This window comes from Lithobates pipiens, unplaced genomic scaffold, assembly GCF_037356315.1.
Source record: "Lithobates pipiens isolate NorthernLeopardFrog02 unplaced genomic scaffold, aLitPip1_a1.2 Scaffold_44, whole genome shotgun sequence".
NCBI classification, from domain to species: Eukaryota; Metazoa; Chordata; class Amphibia; order Anura; family Ranidae; genus Lithobates; species Lithobates pipiens.
This window is the reverse complement of record NW_027507870.1, coordinates 4,042,587-4,061,938: the sequence shown is the minus strand read 5'-3', so window position 1 is coordinate 4,061,938 and position 19,352 is coordinate 4,042,587. Positions and strand designations below refer to the sequence as shown.

Genomic DNA, 19,352 nt, shown 5'->3' with positions numbered 1-19,352 from the left:
CTTTCCCAGTTGATCATGTTTGGTGTTTTAACCTGAATATATAAAGTTCCATACCGATAAAGGTATTTCTATAGGGTTGACCCTGTTCGAAATTTTATAGTGCTGTATCTGGTAGATTCTATAGCTATCTAGAGCATCCGGATTTGTTATGTCAGTTGTATAGAAGTGCACACCCTTTTTTGTCCAGTATTGGGTCTATAGACCCAGAATTAGGTATTTGTAGGAAGTTAAGGGTATTGGCAGTGCACAGATTGGTGTGTAAGAAAATTTTTGCTTCATCAGTGAGGACGATGTTGCCGTTGTGGCTTGTATGTTCGGGTAAGGGGGAATTAATGGGCTATGGGGCAGGCTGGCTGCCATTGCTAAGGCTGGAAGATTGTGCCCTGGGGTAATTTATCTTTCAATTTGTGTCCACCTGTTGTCTGTCTGGCAAGAAAACCAATACTTCATATGGTCAAGTACAGCAGCTCTATAATAATCTTGCGCATTGGGAAGACCTATGCCTCCAAGTTGTTTAGCTTTGTATAGTACTGATAGTGCTATCCTAGGTTTTTTCTTTTTCTATCCCTGCCCATATGTATTTCTGCAGGCATGTTATCAGTTGCGAGAAGAACGACTGAGGTATGGGAATAGGTAGTGTTCTAAAGAAGTATAGTAGTTTGGGAAAAACTTGCATTTGGTAAGCAGCAATCTGTCCAAGCCATGTCAGGTGGAGTTTGCCGATCTGGTTCAGTTCCTCTTCCACTTTGGTGAGTAGAGGAGGGTAGTTACTGGAATCAATTTTAGTGGAGAATGAGGTTAGATGGACACCTAAATAGGTGATTGAGGGGGAGGGGGGTCCCATTTACAGGGAAGCTCCGTTTTAAGGTTGTTGACTGCTTCTTGTGACATGTTTAGAGTGAGGGCAAAACATTTACTTGTATTAACTTTATAGAAGGAGACTTCTCCAAATTTGTTCAGTAGGGCTTGTATAGCTGGGATAGATGATTCTGGTTTGGTTATAGTCAGGATAACATTGTCAGCAAACAGACCTAGCTTGTGACTTTCGGTGCCTATGTGGATACCTTGGATTGCTGTGTTGGATCTTATGTATTCTGCCAGAGGCTCTATAATTAGTGAGAAAATGATCTGGGACAGTGGACAGCCTTGGGTCCCATTGGAGAGAGCAATTGGATCTGAGAGTAAGCTGGAAGTATAGACTCTGGCAGAGGGGCTGGAGTATAATGACATGATTGCTGAGTGGATCATTCCAAAATTTATGTAAGGACCTAGACAGGTATCCCCAATGGACCCTGTCAAAGGCCTTTTCAGTATCCAGGGCTAGGAATACGCTAGGTTCTTTGGTTATTTTTGCAAAATGCAGTAGGTTGAGCATTCTCCTAGTCCCGTCAGTTGCCTGTCTGCCTTTTACAAAACCAACATGACCTATGAGGGATGGGGTGATTTCCATTAACCTGTTAGCTAGTGTTTTGGCAAATATTTTAAGATCCATGCTGAGTAAGGATATGGGCCTAAAATATTGGTGGAATGACAAGTCCTTGCCAGGTTTGGGTAGTGTCACTATGATTGCTTGTAGCATTTCGATCAGGAAAGGGCCAGCTTTAGCTCCCCCGTTGAAGACTTCAACTAGTTTAAGGGTAAGCAGCTTCGTAAAAGCCTCGTAGTATTCAGTGGAAAAAAACTTCGGCTCCGGGCGCCTTATGCATAGGAAGGGTCTTAATAATCACTTAAATTTTCATTGCAGTTGGAGTTAATTTTTTGCAGAGTAGTGTCATCAATCGATGTTAATTGGATACCATTAAGGAATTTATTGATGTCAGCTTCAGTGGGTTGGTGAGTGCTACGATCAGTGTTAAGATTGTAGAGGGAGTGGTCGTAGTCTTTAAGTGCATTAGCTATGGCTTTTGGGTTGCGTAAAGAGGTGTTAATTCGATGGTGTTTTATTTGAGTGAGGTTGGAGCGTGCTTGTCGCTTTTTGATTTGGGAAGCCAGCAACTTCCCTGCTCTATTGTTTTGTGCATAATATGATAATTTAAGTGTTTTGAAATAAATGTCATAATCTGCCCTAAGTTCCTGTTTCAGTTCCTCACGGCAAGAATAAGAAGTAGAAGAAGAAGTCTTTTTAGTACTAGGGTAGAAGAGGAATTGTGGTTTTTATGTTGCACTTCTAAGTCAGCTATGGAATTTTGCAGTGTTGTTATGCGCTGCACTTTCTTTTTCTTTTCTCTGGAGGCAATTTGTAGAAGAGTTCCCCTGATGACTGCCTTGTGTGCACACAGTCACCAGTGTCATTAAGTGCGAAGTATTCCTGTAATTTTCCTTCAATCTCATTTCTTAATTCAGGCTGCAATAGAAGGAAGGTATTATTGCACCACAGTGGTTTGTGGGATACAGTGTTTTTATCCGCAACCTCAAAAGGTCACCGGTGCATGATCCGACCATGTGATGCTGTGGATATCCACTTTGCCTATGGTCTGCAGGCAGGGCAGGACTTACCATTGGGCTTGACTGGGCTCAAGCCCATGGGCCCCCGCCGAAATACATAGCCAAGTGTACTTGCCTCTGCTCACAGTCACGCCCAGTCCCGCCCTATGATGGACATAACACAGGGACTGGGCGTGACTGTGAGCTGAGCCGAGTACACTCGGCTCCGCTCGGGACTGCGAGAGGAACCGAGAGCCGCTGAGAGGACCCGAGAGCCACGGAGAGGACCCAAGAGGCACCAAGATATACAGGACTCTGTATCTCGGCGTTTCCATTTTTAAACTTCAAGACTGCAATGACAAGGCTGCAAGTGACACTGGGGCAAGGCTTCAAATGACAAGGCTATGATAAATACGGTATTGTATAGAAGGTAGGGCCCGAAAGTGACCCAGGTGCCCCCACCACCCTAAGTCCTGCCCTGTCTGCAGGGTGTACACATCTGTAAGAAAGAAATCTATTCTTGAATAACTGTTGTGAACCATTGAATAGTTTGTGTAGTCCCTTTCAATGGTTTGGAGGCATTGTCATGGGTCGAATGGCTTTTCCTCTGAGCATAGAGGACCTGAAGTAGGTCTCCTTCTCTGAGCCACTGAAGAGGAGTCAAGGACATCATGTAAGACCATGTTAAAATCACCACACAACAGTAAATTACCCTTTAACATCTGCTTAGCAAGCTTAACGACTTTACGGATGAACTTCAGAGGTTTGGTATTGGGTGTGTATAAGTTCACCAGGGTGCAGATTTTTCTGTTAAACTCAGCAACTAGAATGATACAGCGCCCTTGTGGGTCAATATGCTGTTGAAGTAAGGAAAAGGATATGGAGTCCTTGATAGCGATGAGTACGCCATTTCTTTTGGTTGAGTCATTAGCTGTGAAGACGTGTGGGAATTTGACATATGTGCATCTCAGAGGGTTGGCGTTGGATAAGTGCGTTTCCTGCACACAAAGAACATCACAGTGTAAGTCCAGTTCCGATTTCCAAAGAGTTCTGCATTTGTATGGGCTATTCTGGCCTCTCACATTAAATGTCATTAGTTTAAGATTCATTTGAACAGTAGGTAGTGCATTGTCACCATCCAGCGTCGGCTGATGTGAAATAATTTGTTTAACCATTAGTGAACAAAGTCCTTCAAACAAAAATAGTCACTATTCATTGTGCATTTCCACTAGCAGTTTGTCCAGGAAGCCCCATTTGTAGATAATTTTATGGTTACAGAGGATTTTCATAATTGATACCAGGTTATGTCTTGCCGTCATGGTAGCTTGTGACAAGTCTGCGTATATAGCAATCCCTGCAAATGGGTCTGGTAAAGCAGGGTGTTGCCTAGATTAATGCATTAATGGGTCCTTCACATGGTAGAAATGGATTCTAGCTATCATATCTCTTGGGGTTTTTTCGGGTAGGTACAACGGTTTTCGGCAGCCTGTGGGCTCTATCTTTGACAATGTTAGCAGGCCCCAGGGATGGGAGGGCCGTTGTCATAAGCTTTTGAAGGTATGAGTTCAGCCAGTTGGACAGATTCGGGGATCCCTCTAAATTTGAGGTTGTTCCTGCAGGATCTGTCCTCGATATCAGCCATTTTGAGGCACATGGGTTTGATCTCAGCTTCCACATCAAAGTAGGCATCTACCAGCTCATTGTGCGCTAGAGTGAAATCCTCCATTTTTTTTTCTCCACATACTCCACTCTGTTGTTAACTGCAGTTAATTCTGTTTTTGTGGATTTCATAAAGGCTGCCATATCTTGTTGGAGAGTCCCTCTTAATGTTTGCAGCATCTCCTTCATTGTAGTTTCGGTAGGTTGCCCTGTGGTGGGGAATGCCTCTAACTGCTGGCTGCATGAGGTTGCTTCTTCCACGTCTTCCCCCTCCTGTTCTGTGCCATCCTGCATGTCTCCCTGCTCCCCGAGCCTCAGTTTTTGCTTAACAGGGCTGTTAAATGCTGAGGATGGTAGCGGATTGCCCCCCAGATGGTACTGGACTCACCCCCCAGATGGTACCGGATGGCTTGACATGTTAGCTGATGCTGTGGGAATACAGGTCCCAGCGCCGGCACCATCTTGGATCATCTGATCCATCATAGGAGGGAAGAAGTCTGTTAATTTCCGTGGCCCCTCTCTTTCCTTTCTTTTATGCATCTTGCCTCCGGTGCTCTTTACGATTTCCTCTTGCTGGTGGTGTGATTTTTAAGATGTTCTGTGCGCTGTGGCAGAGCTAAGCTCTCACACAGCCATCCGCTCTGGCCGCCGGCTCCGCCCCCCTGGTGTTGTTATCTTAATCATTTAAGGAACGAGCCTCTTTTTGACACTTGTTGTCTCCAAGTTAAAATCATTTTTTGTGATAGAAAATTACTTAGAACCCCCAAACATTATATATATATTTTTTCAGACACCCTAGAGAATAAAATGGCGGTCATCACAATACTTTCTGTCACAAAGTGAAGTTAGCCCATTTTTTTTTCTATATTGTGAAACATAATGTTATGCCGAGTAAATTGATACCCAACATGCCACGCTTCAAAGGTGCACCCGCTCGTTGAATATCGACAAACTTTGGCACTTAAAAATCTCCATTGGTGACGTTTAAAAACTTCTACAGGTTAGCAGTTTTGAGTTACAGAGGAGTTCTACTACTAGAATTATTGCTCTCGATCTAACGATCGTGGTGATACCTCACATGTGTGGTTCGAACACCGTTTTCATATGTGGGTGCGACCTACGTATGCGTTTGCTTCTGCGCGTGAGCTCGGCGGGGATGGGGAGCTTTAAACTATTTTTTTCTTATTTATTTTACTTTTTATGTTTTATTTTTACACTGTCCTTTAAAAAAAATGGGTCACTTGTATTCCTATTACAAGGAATGTAAACATCCCTTGTAATAGAAATAAAGCATGACAGGTCCTCTTAAATATGAGATCTGTGGTCAAAAAGACCTCAGATACCATATTTACACTAAAATGCAATACAAAAAAAAGTATGTAATAAAAAAAAAAAATCCCCAATGCTATGGAGCCGAACGGGGGCCATCACTTGCCATCCAGGCAGTGAGGGGAACGGACACGATTGTCTTCGCTGCTACCGACCGCTCTAGTAAGCGGCGGAGACAAACAGAGGGCAGCGGGAGGGGAGGGGCTCTTCCGCCACCTATAAAGGTGATTTTGCAGTGAACCTGCCACAGAGACCACTTTTTTTGTTAAAGAGAATCGCACGCCGTTCCTGAAAATACCAGGGTTATGGCAGCTAGCTCTGCCATAATAACGGTATTTAGCATCAAAATACTGACGTATGGATATGGCGATTTGCGCGAAGTGGTTAAAGTAGAGCTCCACCTTTATATCTAGCCAACTGATTGTCATATTGGATATGCCAGTATGTCAATGATGTACAATGACCTGATTAACCAATCAGAAATCATCTTTTTGCTGGAATGAAATGGTCATTACCTTACCCAGGGCACAGACAAGGGGATCTCTCACTCCCTATAGGAAAATTCAACTATGGAAGAAAATGACCGACCAGAGATTAGAATAATGTTCTCCTTACGTTGAAGTTTTCGATTTTTCCTCCAAAGAAGAAAAGCGCAGATCACCAGAATGAGCACCACAGCCAGACAAGGGAGGACAATCTGCGGAATTTCAGACCTGAAACAGAATACCAGCTTAAGAAGAGTGTAAGTAAATAAATAAATGCATAAATAAATATCAATAGCCTATTAAAATAAAATACAAAAGCAACTTCCGCTGTAATACTCACCTCCAATCTGGAGTGGACCTCCCGAGCAACTTCTTTCAGCCACTAGATGTCACCAGACCTCCCCACCAAATGCCGATCAGCATTCAAACCCTTTCCTCTGAGTCCAATCAGGACCATCTTTAAGGCAGGGCGAAAGGGGGGAGCTTCCCCCGAGGTCGGTCATTATTGTGGGTCCCAAAGCAGCTATCCCTTGAGCCCACGCTGCCTGCAAATACTTGATAAGTGAATTTGGGGGAGGGCCCAAGAAATTGATTGGTCAGGGTCCAATCAATATTAAAGACGGCCCTGAGTCCAGTCATCATCACACAACCTAGGCCCACAGGGTTACTGCACTGAACTGCCCTCACCCAACATGAAGTTAAAGTGGTAATAAACCCAAAACCAGACATGCCATATATAGCAACTTACCAATCATTAGATGCAGCGGCTGTATTTGTTTTCTTTTTGTAGGCTTTTTCTCTCTTTGTTTTCACCTGGTGATCTGACCAGTGACACCCTCTCCTGTATTAGAGCGCCCCCCACTCTGGATGAAGTAGCATTTTGGTGTAGGTAGGTGCCTACAGAAGGGTTGAAGGAAGTTTTCTGCAGCTGTCTGTGTTCACTGTGCCATTTCTCAGCTGAATTGTTACAATGTAGATGTGTGGTGGAATTGATCCACATAAAAAGGGGCTTGTCATGGTTATGCAGTGATCTTCCTGTGTTTGCTTACCTTCCCTCATGTCTTCAGACTAAGTGGCCAGCCACTTCCACCTGGTGGTTTTTATAACCTCTCCTCCTAGCATGACTCCACCCCAGGCCCTATCAGGGAGCCCTATATTAACCTGTGCACTGCAGGCCATCAGTGCTGATCAACCATTGTGTATTAGCTTCCTGTTTCCTGTCGTGTGCTCTGCTTCTGTTTTCCGTTACCGACTTTGGCGTGTCTTGACTATCCCTGTTTGCCTGTGATCCTGACCTTTTGGCGTGTACCCGACTATTCTTGTCTGCTTGTGGCCCCCGACCTTGGCTTTGTCCCTCACTATCCCTATCCTCCTGTTGCCTACTGTGGGTGTGAGCTGGGGGACCCTGGGGGTCGCGACCTGGAGCCAGTTGCAGCCAAGTCCATCCTCACCACTAGAGGCTCTGGTGAACACCTGCTGGCTCTTAGACTCCGCGCCCCAGGGAATCTTACGCTCTAACCCCAGTGGGATCTGTCCCCCATCTGCAGCAGTCAGCCGTAGGGTCCACAACCTTGCGGTGCACTCCTGATCCCTACAGTGTGCACCTGTCACCTCCTCTCGAGGTGACCTGACAGTTTGATCAGCCATGGACCCAGCTGATGTGCCGCTTCCTGCAGATGATCCATTGCAGAGCTTAGTTCGGCGACTTGAGACCCAAGAATCGCATCAGACCCAGGTGATGCGAATCCTTCAGGATTTGGCATCCTGTGTTGAACAGGCTCAGGCCTCATTAGGACCCCCAGTTCAACAACCTCAACCGCTATCTGCTGCTGCACCTATCGCATCAGTCGCAGCCACACATTCATTACAACTACCAGCTCCGGTCCGTTTCTCTGGGGACTCCAAGGCTTGCAGGGGGTTCCTTAGCCAGTGCACAATTCATTTTGAACATCAGCCCCAAAACTTCCTCTCCGATCGGGCAAAAGTCGCATATATCATATCCCTCCTGTCCGGCGAGGCTAATACATCTGGAAGGTGGAGTATTAGACCCTGAAATATCACCTTCACCTTCTCGTCTTCTCCTTTCTGTGTTGCTTCATGTCGGTGCTTCCTCTCGTTCGGTCTCAGCATATCTGGATTCTGGAGATGCCACCAATTTCATGGATTGGGAAACTGCATCCTCCATGAGACTTACCCTTTTGCCCCTTACAACGCCATTGGTGGTCTTGGCGATTGATGGCACTGTTCTCCCAGGGGGCCCTATCCGCTTCCAGACTCTTCCTGTTAAGATGTCAGTAGGGACACTCCACCAGGAGTGGATATCCTTCCTTGTCTTACCTAAGGCTTCATCTCCTATCATATTAGGTCTTCCTTGGTTACGGCTCCATTCTCCACACGTCGACTGGTCTGCTGGACAGATCCTGGCTTAGGGTTCCTCCTGTTCCTCTTCCTGCTTACTCAAGGGTACCCCAAAAGAGAAACTTCCTGTTACCACTATCCCAGTATCTTCTGCTATTCCCGCTGTATATAGCAATCTCTGGGACGCGTCCTGCAATAGTTGGACTGATGCACTTTCTAGGTCATGTGGTACTCTGGATGAGGAGCCCACCTATGAACCTGAGTCGATCATTCACTCCAGTTTGCACAGCCAGGCTAACTTGTCTGCAAGTTCCACAGTTGCTATGCCCTGTGATGTGATTGAGATGGTCGCTACACCTGACAATACTATTCAGCCGGCCTCTGCACCAGTTATGCCAGTCCAGCCCATGCCCAATGAGCTTCCTGCTTCTTGTTTAGGATCTTCTGTGGCCTAGCCTCACCCTACTGCTACTATGTCCATTCAAACCCGTTTAAGAGGCTCAATCCATCCTTTGGATAGACTGCCTCATTCGGCCAGGTGGGGTTTTCAATCTTTTTCTCAGGGCTCTCTGCATTCTGTTTGTGTTTCAGCTATCCAGCTTGACTCTTGTGACATGTCACCCTCTAACCAACCTGACCTCAGGGATCCACTGACCTCTGCCAAGTCTGGTATTCCTGTTATGGATGCCCAGCTCATCTTTAAGGGTGTGGGGGTCCCTGCTCAGACTCCTGATCTTCTCATGTCCTTACCCATTCCTAAAAAGCCTTTAGTCCTCAAGTCTTCTCGTCCTCTCCCTACCTCTGTTTCGGTCTCTGAGGATAATCTAAAATACGAGGTTAGTCAAGTTTTGGATTCCCGGCTCCGTAAAGGCATTCTTCAGTACCTCATACTTTGGAAAGGGTTGGGTCCTGAGGAGAGGTCCTGGATCACTGCATCTGAGGTCTTTTCTCCCTGTCTGTTAAGGAGGTGCCATCTGGAGTTTCCCTTTAAGCGTGGACCCAGGCGGGGGAGGGGGAGGCCTCGTAAGAGGGAGGGTACTGTCATGGTTATGCAGTGATCTTCCTGTGTTTGCTTACCTTCCCCCATGTCTTCAGACTAAGAGCCCAGCCACTTCCACCTGGTGGTTTTTATAACCTCTCCTCTAAGCATGGCTCCACCCCAGGCCCTATCAGGGAGCCCTATATTAACCTGTGCACTGCAAGCCAACAGTGCTGATCAACCATTGTGTATTCCTTTGTGTATTAGCTTCCTGTTTCCTGCCGTGTGCTCTGCTTCTGTTTTCCGTTACCGACTTTGGCGTGTCTTGACTATCCCTGTTTGCCTGTGATCCTGACCTTTTGGCGTGTACCCGACTATTCTTGTCTGCTTGTGGCCCCCGACCTTGGCTTTGTCCCTCACTATCCCTATCCTCCTGTTGCCTACTGTGGGTGTGAGCTGGGGGACCCTGGGGGTCGCAACCTGGAGCCAGTTGCAGCTTTGCGCATGCGCAGTAGGGAACTGGCTGTGAAGCTGCAGGGCTTCACTGACCGTTTCCTGTACTCAAGATGCCAGCGCCAGCACCCAATGATACATCTGTTTACCAGGTTATTCTATTGAAAAACAACAAACTTAATGGCCAATTTGTTTTGTTTAGTTTCATAGGTACAGTGTAGGTGAGGTTGAAAAAAGACACAAGACCATCAAGTCTGACCTATGTGTGTGATTATATGTCAGTATTACATTGTATATCCCTGTAACTTTGAGGTCATTCAGGATAGTTTTTTGAAACTATCGATGCTCCCCCGCTGAGACCACCACCTGTGGAAGGGAATTCCACATCCTTGCCGCTCTTACAGTAAAGAACTCTCTATGTAATTTAAGGTTAAACCTCTTTTCTTCTAATTTTAATTAGTGGCCACGAGTCTTGTTAAACTCCCTTCTGCAAAAAGGTTTTCTCCCTATTGTGGGGTCACCAGTACGGTATTTGTATATTGAAATCATATCCCCTCTCAAGTGTCTCTTCTCCAGAGAGAATAAGTTCAGAGCTCACAACCTTTCCTCATAACTAATATCCTCCAGATCCTTTATTAGCTTTGTTGCCCTTCTTTGTACTCGCTCCATTTCCAGCACATCCTTCCTGAGGACTGGTGCCCAGAACTGGACGGCATACTCCAGGTGCGGCCAGACCAGAGTCTTGTAGAGCGGGAGAATTATCGTTTTATCTCTGGAGTTGATCCCCTTTTTATTGCCAATATTCTATTTGCTTTATTAGCAGCAGCTTGGCATTGCATGACATTGCTGAGCCTATCATCTACTAGGACCCCCAGGTCCTTCTGCATCCTAGATCCCCCCAGAGGTTCTCCCCCCAGTGTATAGATTGCATTCAGATTTTTGCCACCCAAATGCATTATTTTACATTTTTCAACATTAAACCTCATTTGCCATGTAGTTGCCCACCCCATTCATTTGTTCAAATATTTTTGTAGGGTTTCCACATCCTGCAGAGAAGTTATTGCCCTGCGTAGCTTAGTATTGTCCGCAAATACAGAGATTCAACTACTCACCCCATCCTCCAGGTCGTTTAAGAACAAATTAAATAGGATTGGTCCCAGCACAGAACCCTGGGGGACCCCACTACCCACCCCTGATCATTCTGAGTACTCCCCATTTATCAACACCCTCTGAATTCGCCCTTGTAGCCAGTTTTCAATCCATGTACTCACCTTATGGTCCATGCCAACGGACCTTACTTTGTACAGTAAACATTTATGGGGAACTGTGTCAAATGCTTTTGCAAAATCCAGATACACCACATCTACGGGCCTTCCATTATCTAGATGACAACTCACCTCCTCATAGAAGGTTAATAGATTGGTTGATGATTACTGCTAATGATGCCATTCGCGTTACTAAAATCTTGTATATATTCCCTTATCATCCCCTCTAAGAGTTTACATACTATCGATGTTAGGCTAACTGGTCTGTAATTCCCAGGGATGTATTTTGGGCCCTTTTTAAATATTGGTACTACATTGGCTTTTCTCCAATCAGCTGGTACCATTCCAGTCAGTAGACTGTCAGTAAAAATGAGGAACAATGGGACTTGACTGAGTTCCCCAAGCACCCTCAGGTGCAAGCCATCTGCTCCCAGAGATTTATTAATGTTAAGTTTCCCAAGTCTAATTTTAATTCTGTCCTCCGTTAACCATGGAGGTGCTTCCTGTGATGTGTTATGTGATGAGGATAAACACTGCAGTTTTGGTTACTGAAGCCCCTCGATTCCCTTTGTGAAGACTGAAGAGAAGAATAAATTCAATACCTCCGCCATCTCCCCATCCTTTGTTACTGTGACGGACTGGGGTTTATATGGTCACAAAACAGACACCCCAAAGCAAAGTACATATTCATTTTTTTTATTTTATTTCTAAACATCTCCCTTCTATTCTATTAATAACCAGTAGATGGCAGAGAAGGTACACAAACAGAGTCTATATAAGGCCACACACCATGTGACTGGAAATTAAACTACTTCCAGCCATAAAGTCAGTGGTCATATCTCATGCTGTTTGTGTGATTCTTTGCAGGTATGTACTCTAAATTGTTCCTAATCTGTATTAACCTGTGATAGAAAGATTCCTAAACATCTTGAGCAGATGCAGAAAAAGTCTCAGCAGATTTTATGCTATAGTTTTGCTGTAATTAGAAGTTTAGAACAGCATGTGTCAGAAACAAGTGAAAAGTGCATAAGAACATGAAAATACTGCATTAGTCAGAACAAATGTCTATGATAAACACTAAACCTTTCTAAATAGGTATATTTAAACCTGATTTATTGGAAATTGCATAGATTTATAGAAGCACATGTTTTCTGTTATTTAATATAGAAAAAAACTATTGTATGTAAAGCTTATGTATTGCATCATACAGACATGCAATGTGCACCATCTAGTGGTTAAAAAAGAGTACTACCATGAAAATATTTGTATTAAAGCAATGCATTGCTAGTATGATTATTGCACACTGAAAGTGTACCAGAGAGATAAAGATAATTATCTATAACACTGAATAACAGGGATATATATGTTATTAAATTTAGTAATGTTCATTGTTATAACTACGTTTTAGAATACTTTAGTTAAAATCTGTATTATATATATTGTTAATGGTTGTAAACATGTGACTATAAAAAATGTAAAAGATGTATTGTTATGTAAAAATTAAACTACTTCCAGCCATAAAGTCAGTGGTCATATCTCATGCTGTTTGTGTGATTCTTTGCAGTCCACGCCAAGCTGATCACCTTATCTCATCGCGTCTACAATCATCGGCTCTCTTAATTCACATTTTGAGGCCGGTAACATTTTGGGGGCTCGTCCGGGATTCGTTGTGTTACCAGTGAGAAGGAAGTGCGAGACAAGCGTGAGCCTGCTACAGAGCTACAAGGAGAGTCGTGAGTGTCGTCTGCTTCGTGAGTGCAAGTCTTCAGATTGCAACAGAGATGGCATCTCCTCATCGTGCGCTGATGTGGGATATCCGGAAACAAATTCATCTGCTTAATGAAGAACAGCTGCATAGCCTTGCTATTACGCTGGGAGATGAAAGAGAAGTGGACGTTCCATCAGTGACTGGTACCAACGAAATGGAACTTGTTGAATTTATTGAAGACTACTTGAGAAGTGATCAGCTGGAAAAGTTGGAAGATCAAGGTATGTCTTACCTACTCATCATCCAAGACAAGATCAATGAACTAAAACTTAACAAGGAAAGTACACCAACTGTGGACATTGCAACCGCTGCAAAAAAAATAAGTAGTGGGACTGCAAGGACTGAACAGGTATCGGAGGTGGTGAGATTAACTGATGTTGTTGCTTTATTGCCACGTAGAGAATTTAAAATGCATGGTGGTGTAATTTCAGATCATGGTTCGGACATGAGTTACAGTAGCGTGTGCAGACAAATTGACGAGGGTCTAACAGAAAAATTCCCTGAATCTGAAATTATACGCACAGTGTTGAGAATAATCAAACCTGGTAATTTTAAAGATATGTTGACTGACAAAGATGATCTTACTGTTGCTGAATTGAAAAGGTTTTTGAAGTCACATATGAGAGAACGAAGTGGTAATGAGTTATTTCAGGACCTTAGCAATGCTACCCAGCAAGAAAGAGAAACAGCACAACAATTTGTTTACAGGCTAGTGGGGTTAAAACAAAAAGTTCTGTCTACATCACAAGATGATAGGCGAGAGTTTAACTATGACAAAAAACTGGTGCAAGGCATATTCCTTCATACACTGTATCAGGGACTAAATGAGAAAAATTCTAATGTTAGACGAGATATCAAGCCTTATGTGTCTGATTTGACAGTAACGGATGACTTTATCATAGAGCAAGTCACCAGATCAGTTGATGAGGAAACAGAAAGGCAGAGACGCTTAAACAGTGCACCTAAACATAAACCTATTACTGTTCATTCATCACAGACACCAGGTAATAGTGAAAAAGACACCTTGCAACAGAGAGTTGAGGGAGATGTTAAAGCAAATCACACTGCATTAATGGAACTAACAACACAGGTCTCTGCTCTCACAAAGAACCTGGAAAAGATGATGAAGCTAACTCCTATTGTTGGAAACCAAATGACTAAGCCACTAACCAATGTTCAAGTTCCAGATACAACTCACTGCAAGCCCAGGTGTGATGATTGCATTAAACGAGAGAGTCAGAACTGCTACCATTGTTTCTACTGTGGTTGGACAGGACACAGAGCGGTTGATTGCTTGAAGAAAAGAAGGCAGTCGGGAAACGACAGACGGTCACTGGGAAAGGGACAACCAGTGACCACCTCAAATGATCTGTCCCATGCTAAGGTAAACAGGGTATTCACCCACCGGTCAACTAGAACACTCCCAAAAGAGAATGGATTCTCCAAACAACACGTAGCACAATTAATTGGAGGAAAATGCCTACTGTCATGTCGGATGAATGGTGTACCGGTTGACATGTTGATGGATACAGGAGCTCAGGTCAGCATTGTCGGGAAGGCATGGTTAGAAAAGTTTCTACCCAGTGTCTCCATTAGGCACATACAAGATTTACTTTGTGATGACAACTTATCCATTACAGCTGCAAATGGTTCTCTCATTCCATTCATCGGATGGATTGAAGTCTGCCTGGAATTCAAAAGTAGTGGACATGGAAACTCAGCCATTTATGTGCCAATGCTGGTGAGTGACTGCTGTAATGACAATCCAATTCTTGGGTTTAATGTTATCGAAGAATTGATCAGAGAAAACCGTGACCGACCAAACAGCACCCAAAACCTGACTATCTTGCTGAGTGAAGCTATGAAAGTAAGACAGAGTGTAGCGAATAACATTGTCAATGCTGTCAGCCAAGCAACTGACCCAGGAGAAATATTCGATAGTCGTATGGTCAAAGTGGGGAAGAAGGGACTCCAGATTAAAGGAGGCGAGCTCTGTGAAGTCAAATGCAGAATTAGAGCGTGGCCGAAAGGAGGAATCATGTCATTTGAACCACTTCCCGAATATCCAGTTGAGGAAGGACTTGAACTATTTCCTTCAGTGGTAGATGTGCCAAATGGGTTCTCTAAACTGGTGAAGATACCTATACTGAACCGTGCTCAACATGACATCTACCTTCCACCCAGAACAGTATTGGGTACCATTTCTCCAGCAGCTGAGATTCTACCATTGTCTCCAAACAAAGACGATGGAAAGGGAATTGACCAGAAGAAAAGGGTGTTTCATGTAAACCAGTTGAATAAAGTGGACACTGGAAATCAGCTACCCACTAACAAATCTGTTAAGTGGCACCCACCTGTCAATTTGGAAGATCTCTCAAAAGAAGAACAGGAGATAGCGAGACAAATGTTATATGATGAATCAGATGTCTTTGCTCGAGATGAGGGAGACATAGGATGCATCCCTAACCTGAAACTGAGGATAAATCTGAAAGATGAAACTCCTGTCCAGAAACGCTACAATTCGATACCGAAACCCCTATACAAAGAAGTGAAAGAATATATCCAAAACCTTCTTGACCGAGGTTGGGTAACAAAATCTTCTTCCGCATACTCATCACCAGTTGTTTGTGTTCGAAAGAAGGACAGTAGCCTACGACTATGTGTTGACTTTAGGGAGTTAAACCGAAAGACTATCCCAGATAGACATCCACTACCCAGAATACAAGATCTGCTGGATAGCTTAGGAGGATTTACGTGGTTCTCAATCCTGGACCAGGGTAGTGCGTATCATCAAGGCTTTGTGCATGAAGACTTCAGACATCTGACGGCTTTCAGCACCCCCTGGGGACTCCTGGAGTGGAACCGTATTCCATTTGGATTAACGAATGCCCCAGCAGCTTTTCAGAGATGCATGGAGAATGTATTAGAGGGCATCAGAGACAAATGTTGTTCTCCATACTTGGATGACGTACTTTGCTACTCCAAAACTTTTCAGGAGCATGTCAATGATATTAGGCAAGTGCTTAGTCGAATGCGTGAGCATGGTATCAAACTTAGACCGAAGAAGTGTGAACTCTTTAAAGGACAGATTCGATACCTTGGACGAATGGTGTCAGAAGAAGGCATAAAAATTGACCCAAAAGATCTTGAAGCGGTATTACATTTGAAAAGGAAAGAACCAAAAACAGTGGGAGGAGTCAGATCTTTGTTAGGATTCCTGAGCTACTACAGGTCCTTCATTCAAGATTTCTCTCGACTTGCTAAACCACTGTATGAACTTTTGCAGAACACTGAGAAAGAATCTGCTACATCCATCCCCAAAAACAATCGGAGGGAATCTACAAAGAAAAACGGGAACAAAGCACAAGTGCCATCTAAAACACTGATTCAATGGACACCCAAACATCAAGCTGTAGTATCCAGACTGGTGGACATGCTAACCAATCCACCAATTCTAGCATACCCTGATTTTGATTTACCCTTCGTCTTACACACTGATGCTTCCAATGAAGGCCTAGGTGCTGTACTATACCAACGACAAGGAGAAAAACTTTGTGTTATTGGGTTTGGCTCCAGAACATTGACTCCAGCAGAGCGCAATTACCATCTTCACTCTGGTAAACTTGAGTTTTTAGCTCTCAAGTGGGCAGTCTGTGACAAATTCAGAGATTACTTGTACTACGCTCCAACATTCACCGTTTACACAGACAACAACCCATTGACATATGTATTAAGTACTGCCAGACTGAATGCTGTGGGTCATCGCTGGGTTGGCGAGTTGGCTGATTTCCACTTCGATATCAAGTACAGGCCAGGTAAACAGAATGCAGACGCAGATACACTGTCACAATTTCCGGTGGAACTCACGAACAATCTGAGTGAGTACACAGAGCTTGTACCATCTGAGGTTGTGTCAGCTATGTGGCAAGGGAGCAAAGCTGTTGACGAAGAAGAGGCATTATGGGTGGCTTCATTGACTCTTCACTCAGAAAGTGATGTGGCCGAAGAAATGCTGAAAGGACAGACAATCTGCCCAATGACTCAGGAGAATATCAGAGCATTACAACAAGACGATACCAACATTAGAGAAGTGGTCTGGCTTAAGGAGAACGACTGGATTCCAAACCACAAAGAAAAGGAGAGTATGACCAGCAAAACAAGACGTTTGATACATGAATGGAATAAACTCAGAGTCGATGAAGGAATCCTCTACCGACACTCTGGAACCCGAAAACAGCTAGTTCTACCAGAAAAGTTAAAACCATTGGTCTTAAGAAATCTTCATGATGACATGGGTCACATTGGTACTGAGAAGGTAACCCACCTAGCACGTGAACGATTTTACTGGCCATTTATGCAAAGAGACATTGATGAATATGTGCTGAAGAAGTGCAGCTGCATCAAACAAAAGCGTCCAAATATCACCGAAAGAGCACCTATGGGTTCGATTACTACCAGTTCACCTTTGGAGTTAGTATCCATTGATTATCTTCACTTGGAGAAAAGCAAAGGAGGATATGAGTATATACTTGTAATAGTCGACCATTTCACACGCTTTGCACAAGCGTATCCAACTAAGAACAAATCTGGAAAAACGGCAGCAGAAAAGATCTTTCAAGATTTCATACCACGTTTTGGCTATCCAGAGAAACTCCACCATGACCAAGGAAGAGAATTTGAAAACAACTTATTTCAGACATTGCAACGATTGGCAGGGATTTCTCATTCAAGAACTACACCATACCATCCACAGGGTAACCCAGTGGAGAGACTGAACCGTACTTTGTTACAGATGCTTCGCACCTTAGAGGAAGAGAAAAAGGCAGATTGGAAAGAACATCTTCCACATATGGTTCATGCATATAATTGCACCAGGCATGAAGCCACAGGATACTCGCCATTCTTTCTATTGTATGGAAGATCTCCTCGTTTGCCAATTGACCTAATGCTCAACCTAAATTTGGAAAAGGAATCAGAAAGTCAACCAACATTTACTCAGAAATGGGCATCTAGAATGCAAGAAGCTTACAAAATCGCATCCGAGAATAGCAAAAAATCATCTGCTAAAGGGAAGAAGTACTATGACAAAAAGATAAAAGGAGCACCTCTTCAACCGGGTGATCGGGTCTTAGTACGAAATCTCTCTGAAAGAGGAGGACCTGGTAAACTTCGTTCATACTGGGAAGAATCAGTACACAAAGTGGTAGAAAGAATCAAAGATGGGCCTGTGTACAAAATTCAGCCTGAAAGTGGTAAAAAGACTATTCGAGTACTGCACAGAAATCTTTTACTACCAGTAAATGACCTACCAATTGAAGGACACATTCCAAGAGTACCGATGAAACAAAGACAATCAAGTAACAGAAAGGATACCAGAATGGATGTGGACCAGGAGGAGGAATGTTCAGATGAAGAAAGATGGTATTATCCTTATATACCAGAGACTACAGAAAGTCATGATTGTGTTGTGTCTCAACCAAACTCTCAAAACGTAGAGAAAATCCCATTAAGAGTTTCTGCTGAAGAGTTCTATCCTACAACTATCACACCCAATCTTGAACAAGAACAAAATGATGGAACAGTAGTTGGCGACCAAATCTGGGCTACAGATATGGTGGGACTAGACACTGCAGAATTACCCTCATTAAGTCAAGACTTACCTGTGAACCAAGATATGCAAATGGGAAATGATGTTGATGGAGAAGACTCAACTCCTGTCAGAAGATCTACCAGACAAGCTAAGCCTAAAGAGATCTTTACGTATGACACACTAGGTCAGCCAAGATACAGACCAAGTCAGGTTCACACCATACAAACTCCTACAATGCTAGCTACTCCCAGGACATGCCAGGTAGTTAACGTAGCTCCTTGGTGGCAACAAGTACCTATTTGGGTTACTTAAATCACTAAATAGTGTTCAGATACCAATTGAGTTTAATGTCGGGAGCCATTAACTGAAGGAGGGGAGAGTGTGACGGACTGGGGTTTATATGGTCACAAAACAGACACCCCAAAGCAAAGTACATATTCATTTTTTTTATTTTATTTCTAAACATCTCCCTTCTATTCTATTAATAACCAGTAGATGGCAGAGAAGGTACACAAACAGAGTCTATATAAGGCCACACACCATGTGACTGGAAATTAAACTACTTCCAGCCATAAAGTGAGTGGTCATATCTCATGCTGTTTGTGTGATTCTTTGCAGGTATGTACTCTAAATTGTTCCTAATCTGTATTAACCTGTGATAGAAAGATTCCTAAACATCTTGAGCAGATGCAGAAAAAGTCTCAGCAGATTTTATGCTATAGTTTTGCTGTAATTAGAAGTTTAGAACAGCATGTGTCAGAAACAAGTGAAAAGTGCATAAGAACATGAAAATACTGCATTAGTCAGAACAAATGTCTATGATAAACACTAAACCTTTCTAAATAGGTATATTTAAACCTGATTTATTGGAAATTGCATAGATTTATAGAAGCACATGTTTTCTGTTATTTAATATAGAAAAAAACTATTGTATGTAAAGCTTATGTATTGCATCATACAGACATGCAATGTGCACCATCTAGTGGTTAAAAAAGAGTACTACCATGAAAATATTTGTATTAAAGCAATGCATTGCTAGTAT

The 19,352-nt window shown here is 43.4% G+C and overlaps 1 protein-coding gene across 1 annotated transcript in view; it reads right to left on the bottom strand.

Annotated features, from left to right (window-relative positions):
- LOC143956897 (uncharacterized) overlaps positions 1-19,352 on the bottom strand; it is a 75,697-nt gene that overhangs the window by 9,019 nt on the left and 47,326 nt on the right. The window contains exon 8 of the mRNA XM_077467066.1: positions 6,028-6,125. Coding sequence (XP_077323192.1) covers positions 6,028-6,125 — 98 coding nt within the window. The remainder of the gene's footprint in view (positions 1-6,027; positions 6,126-19,352) is intronic.